The 6,178-nt window shown below is 37.3% G+C and overlaps 1 protein-coding gene across 1 annotated transcript; it reads right to left on the reverse strand.

Annotated features, from left to right (window-relative positions):
* Positions 1 to 583: 583 nt before the first annotated feature.
* Positions 584 to 1,522, reverse strand: LOC138177038 (olfactory receptor 5B12-like). The gene has a single exon (XM_069108019.1). It carries the CDS (start codon positions 1,517 to 1,519, stop codon positions 584 to 586), a length of 936 nt encoding a protein of 311 aa, XP_068964120.1. The 5' UTR covers positions 1,520 to 1,522.
* Positions 1,523 to 6,178: the final 4,656 nt, after the last annotated feature.

The raw sequence follows: 6,178 nt of genomic DNA on the forward strand, positions 1-6,178 counted from the left end.
TTAATGTAAAGGTATTTGCAGATACTATATATGATTGCATGCCACCATGGGAGGGAGGAGAGGGGGAGAAAAATTGGAACTCGAAGGATTGTGTGACTGAATCTTGTAAACTAAAAGTAAACAAATTAATAAAAATAAAATAAAAGTTCTTGGAGAAAAAAACACCACCATCACCCTGTAAGCATTTATTGTATTCAACGCTGTGACCATCATAATACAAGACACTGCAGACCTAAAAAGAAAATAGAATTGGGTGTCTGTACCCTTAAGTTTATAATCTGATAAACATGACAAGACACAAAAATCTGAAACAGTTTCTAATGCAAATGATGAAAGATGCATCAATGTGTTAGATTATGTGGTAAAGAGCTGCAAAACTAAAGAAAATAGGAGAAGAAAGGAACATTTATGAGTATGTTTATTGAGGGAATCTGTGAAGTGAATCTCAAGTAGTGCTTCAAATCATACACACACACACACACACACACACACAGAATTTTTTGTGGTATAGAAGAATAAACAGGATATTTTAAGTAGACTTAGGATTCATCCATTACATATAGTATATTTTCCCCAATTTAAATCATAAATTTAGCGACTTTGCCCTCTCAATAGCTTTCTTAAAGGCTTTATTGACCTCTTTGTTCCTCAGACTATAGACCAGAGGATTCAGCATGGGAATTACTATTGTGTAGAACACTGAGGCCATTTGGTCATTGTCCATAGAATGACTTGAGTTCGGTTGTAAGTACATGAAGATCACAGTCCCATAGAATATGGATACTGCTGTCAGGTGTGAGGCACAGGTGGAAAAGGCTTTCTGTCGGCCCTCAGCAGAATGCATTCTCAGAATGGTGATGAAAATTAACAGGTAGGAAGTCATAATGATGATGAGGGCAAAAAAGACATTGAAGGCAGCCAAGATGAAGAGTGTCACTTCATTGATATGGATATCAGAGCAGGAAAGAGCCAGAATTGGGGGAATGTCACAGAAAAAATGATGGACTATATTTGAACCACAGAAGGAGAGGCGAAAGGTAAAACCAGTGTGGATGGAGGACTCAATGATTCCCCAGATGTAGCAGCCAATCACCAGTTGTATGCACACATTTGCTCTCATGGTGGTGGTATAATGGAGAGGCTTACATATAGCTGCATGGCGATCGTAGGCCATAACAGCCAGGAGAAAACAGTCCACACTAGCAAAGGCCACAAAGAAGAACATCTGAGCAGCACAGCCATTGTGGGAGATGACCTTGTTTCCTGTGAGAAGCCCAGCCATCACTTTGGGAGTAACAGCTGAAGAATAAATACAATCCACCAAGGAGAGATTACTGAGGAAAAAGTACATGGGAGTATGGAGTTGAGGATCCAAGTAAATTAGTGCTATCATTCCCAGGTTCCCCACCAGGGTTACAAAATAGATGAATGTGAATGTAATGAAGAGGGGCACTTGAAGCTCTGGGGTATCTGTCAATCCCACAAGGATGAATTCATTCACTTCTGTGCTGTTCTCCATAGAGGTGATTTGGAATTTGATTCAGGGCATCAGTCACAACAGGAGAAAAAAAGAAAAATTATCCTCTGCAATACATAATACATTAACAAAAATTGAAGATGCTGGATGACTTCAGATACAAATATTCTTTATTCTTCATCTACTTTCTCGATATCCCCTCTCAGATATCTTTGAACTTTGCTAATGGATTTCTGCTGCCAGTCAAGAACAAAGAAAGAGCATTAGATTAGAATACTGTGGAATACATGCCAAACTGAACCTAAAAAGATTGTGTGTTTGTGGAGCCATCCTCCCAGGGAATGAGGTTCATAGCTCTGTCTCCCTAGAAAGTAATACAAGGTCAGTTGTGAGTGAGCTGAGGACCTCTGGTGATAAGGGTCACTTGTATAGGGTTAATACCTCTATTGGTGTACTCATATGTATATAAATATATATGTGTGTATGTATATACACATATGTGTGGTATATCAATGTATATATGACCGTATGCATATACGTGTATATGCATATATGTGTGTATGTGTGCATACTTGTATTTAATTAACACCTCCATCTGCTCAGCACATATAACCTCCTTAACCTTGTGTAAACCTACTACTCTACTAAATAAACTTACTCTATCCATTCTCACCAGTGGGAACCTGCTTATCTGTACAGCCAAACATCATTTCTTTATTCTCATTCCCTGTTGGCCATTCAAGACAGTTCTTGGAACTCTCTTCTGACTTTTGTGAGATGGCATTTTTGTTTTTCCTCAGTTAGCTCTAATTATTCTTTCTTTGTCTCCTTTGCTAAGTTCTCTTTCTCCTATTAAAAAGCATTCCTTATCACTCAGCTCTGGACCTTCTACCCTTCTCTTTCTGTATTCTCTCAGATAGTTCATCTAAATCCATCAAGTCAATCACCATCTATTCTGAAAACTCTTCAAATAATATCTTTCATCCTATCTGTTCTTTGTTGCTCTGTGATGTCCCCATTGCATACAAGGAGTGTGGAACCTGCAGCCTTAGGGCCACAGGTGGCCTTCTAAATCCTTAAGTCCAGCCTTTTGACTGAATCCAAATTTTGCACTTAAGGATGTAGAAGGCCATATGTGACCTTAAGGCCACAAATTCCCCACCTTTGGGACTCCACTCCATCAAGTTTATAGTCCTATGTCTGACTTTCAAGGAGTGGCCTCTCACATCATCTCAAGCCACTTTAAGGCTAAGAAATGCAAGCAAACAAAGAGTCTTGACATTCCTGTTGATTTTCTAAGATAAATATATGTTAAACTAGAAAGAGTTCTGGGCTTGGAATAAGAGAACAGTTTGGATTCTTCCTCTGTCACTTATTACTGCAGTGATTTAGAGTAAGTCTGCTAACCTCTGCCAGTTGCCTCACATTTCAGTGTAGATATTGGACTAGATAGACCACATTCAAGTTCTCTTCTGGCTCTAAATAAATGGTGGTATTATCAGTTTTTTTGGGGGTGGCTAGGTGGCATAGTGAATAGACCACGAGCCCTAGGGTCAGAAGGACCTGAGTTCAAATTCGGTCTCAGACGCTTAGCACTTACTAGCCATGTAACCTTGGGTAAATCACTTTACCCAAACTGCCTTGCCTTCCCCCTCCAAAAAGCAAAAATAAAAAATGTCTTTTTTAAAAAATACAAGTATACACTATAACCAGCTATGATCATTCTTATATTTGCACACCCAAAACTTAGCACAGTGCCTTTCACTTAGTAAATATTTGAGAAATTATCATCTTTCATCCTTTTGACTCTCCTTCACCCCCTACAGTTTCTGCAACATCTCACGTTTATTCCTTTCTCACCACTCAGTCACTTTTCTAATTCAATCATTCATAACCTCTTGTCTGGACCATTACACTTATCTACTTTTTTGCCTTCTGTTGTCATTCTCTCCTCTTTCTGATATACTACTACAAATCTGCCAAATTTACATTTCTAAAGCATATGGTACCAAACAGTTGAAAGACCTTCTGTTGCTTCCTATAACTTCTATGATAAAATAACAATTCCTCTTTTAGGGATGTAAAGTACCTCATAACCTGCTTTAAATCCATATTTCTGGACTGACTTTATATGATTTCAAATCATACAATCTATATTCTAGGCTGATTGGTCTCTTTTCAATTCTCTGTACACAAACTAATATCTTTCACATCAGTGTCTTCATCCAAGGTGACTCATAACTTACAATGGTCTGCTTCATCATATCTTCTTAGAATCCCTAACTTCTTTCATGGTTCTACTCAAATACCACCTTCAAATACACACACACACACACACACACACACAACTTCATTCTTTCTCTGGTGGTTAGGGCATTCCCTCCTCAAGAAATTACTTTGTTTCTGCTTTTGCATGTTTTGTGTTTATTTCTCTATGTACATTTGTTTCTAGATTTCAGGAATATCAGAAGAGATACCATGTCTGAAGAGCTTTGCAAACTTTAAAACATCATCATCACTCAGCAGAATATAAACCACTTGAGGGCATTATCTGTTTTCTTTTTGTATCCTTGTACCTATTAAATTGCCTAGAATAGTATAAATATTTAATAAAGTGTCTACCAAATTCATTTGAATTAATTGATTTCAATCGAACACAAAATATTGAAAGGAAGACTTTGTAAACAGTACTTAAGAAAAAATATTTCTAAAGAGGAGTTCATAGCTTAATAGATTCTGAGCTATAAAGTAAAGTAGAGAAATCTCTATTAACCCCCTCCTTTATAGATGAATGGACTGAGGCCCACAGGGATGAAGTGACTTTCCCCAAATCACATAAGCAGCAAGTGGAAGATCCAGATATGAACTAAAGTACACTGATTTTAAATCCTATGCTCTTTAAGGATATTTAGCATAGTGAAAATCTGAGTGATCTCAGAGGTAAGAAATCTCTGCTCCAGTCCTTTCTACCACTAAATTGTTCTATGCCCTTAATCAAGTCACATTTCCTCTCTAGGTCTTGGCACCATTTGTAAAATTGTGGAGTAGACTTTAATGATCTTTTTTTAGATTTATTATTTATATGGTCTATAGGGCAGCTAGGTGAATTGAACTTTGGGCCTGGAGTCAGGAAGACTGAGTTCAAATCTAGCCTGGCACTTATTATTTGTGTGACCTTGGGCAAGTCATTTAACTACTAGCCTCAGTTTCCTCATCTGTAAAATGAACTTGAGATGGAAATGGCAAACACTCCAGTATCTTTGCCAAGATAACCCCAAAGTCACAGAGAGTTAGACATGACTTAAAATGATTGAACAATAAATGGTCTCTATGTTTAATACTATTTATATTCTGTAGTCATTTATAGGCTTTCTAGTAATTAAATAAACGCTATCCTTTAAAATATCTGGAAAAGAGTTAAAAATTCAAATTCTTTATCATGTACTTTGAAGGGCACAGAAGTACAAATAATAGATATATGAATTAGTTGTGACATAAAAAATTGGGTGAGAGGTCATGAGTTCAACATCTGGTTCTGTTCCTTATTATATGTACGATGTTGGATAAATCTCTTATACTTTCTGGGTCTCAATTTCCTCATCAACAAAACTACACAACCTCTGAAATCCATTTTAGTTCTGAGTCTTATAATCCATTAGATTATATTATATGGGAACATGTGCATTTGGAGTTCAAAACATGAGGTTAAGAACCCTTTACACACACACCATATTTTTGTTTTGTTTTGTTTTAAATGTGACACTAGTATTGTAAATCTGAGTAAATTCTGACATTAGCACTTTAAAAATTAGAGACCTACCTGGATCCTTCAGAGTCGTTGGCAAAATTCCAAGGGATAGGAGTGGCAGAGCACCTTTATTTACTCATCTCTAATCAGAATCATAAGTCAGGGAAGAGAGAAGAGATCCCATTGGAGAAACGCTTCCTCAGTTAATGGTGATGAAAGATCAGCATTCTCCCACACATTGACTCTTATCAATCTGTGTCAATACTTACATATAGAATTTTCTGTAAGCAAAATCAATAGCTAGACTAAAGTATGGAAAAATAGTTTTTCCACAATGATAATAATAATGGTCAGCCACTTGAATGCACATTAGTTTCAAAAAGTGAGCCTAAATGGTGTCAGGATAAGATTTCCATATCTAGAGGTCTGGAAGTACATATATAAAGGCATGAGAATGTAGGTGCTTGCAGAGGGAAATTGCTCCTTTGAGGCACTGAGAAGTCCTCAGCCTGCTAACTGTATAACGTGTAATTATGCCACTAATCTTTGGGGACACAGCCCTAATGTCTGATAGAAGTCCTTGGGGGTTTTCTGCTGTTGTTGTCAGGGCTTTTCCATGATTCATAGAAGACATGACTATTGCCACAAGAGTCAAGAAATAATGGACAAATAATGGAGTTCACTGGGCATCAAGAGGTCATAGATGCTAGATGGGTTAGAGAATCACAGTGAGGGGATGACACAAGACTCAGGGACAAGGCAATGTGGTTGATTTCCCATAATTCAACATGATTTGTTTGGTCTATTTGGGAGAAAAAAGGTTTTTTTTTCATTTTTTCTACATACTGTCCATGTAATCATCAACCAAAGAAGCTAGTCATGAGTCGGGTGGAAAATGAGGGAGCAGTACAGCTTTCTTTTGCAGGACACTGCACATCTTAAAGTTGTTTTCC

The sequence above is a fragment of the Petaurus breviceps genome, unplaced genomic scaffold, assembly GCF_028583685.1.
Source record: "Petaurus breviceps papuanus isolate PSGF00001 unplaced genomic scaffold, PetGlider_PUasm1.0 90330, whole genome shotgun sequence".
Lineage (NCBI taxonomy): Eukaryota > Metazoa > Chordata > Mammalia > Diprotodontia > Petauridae > Petaurus > Petaurus breviceps.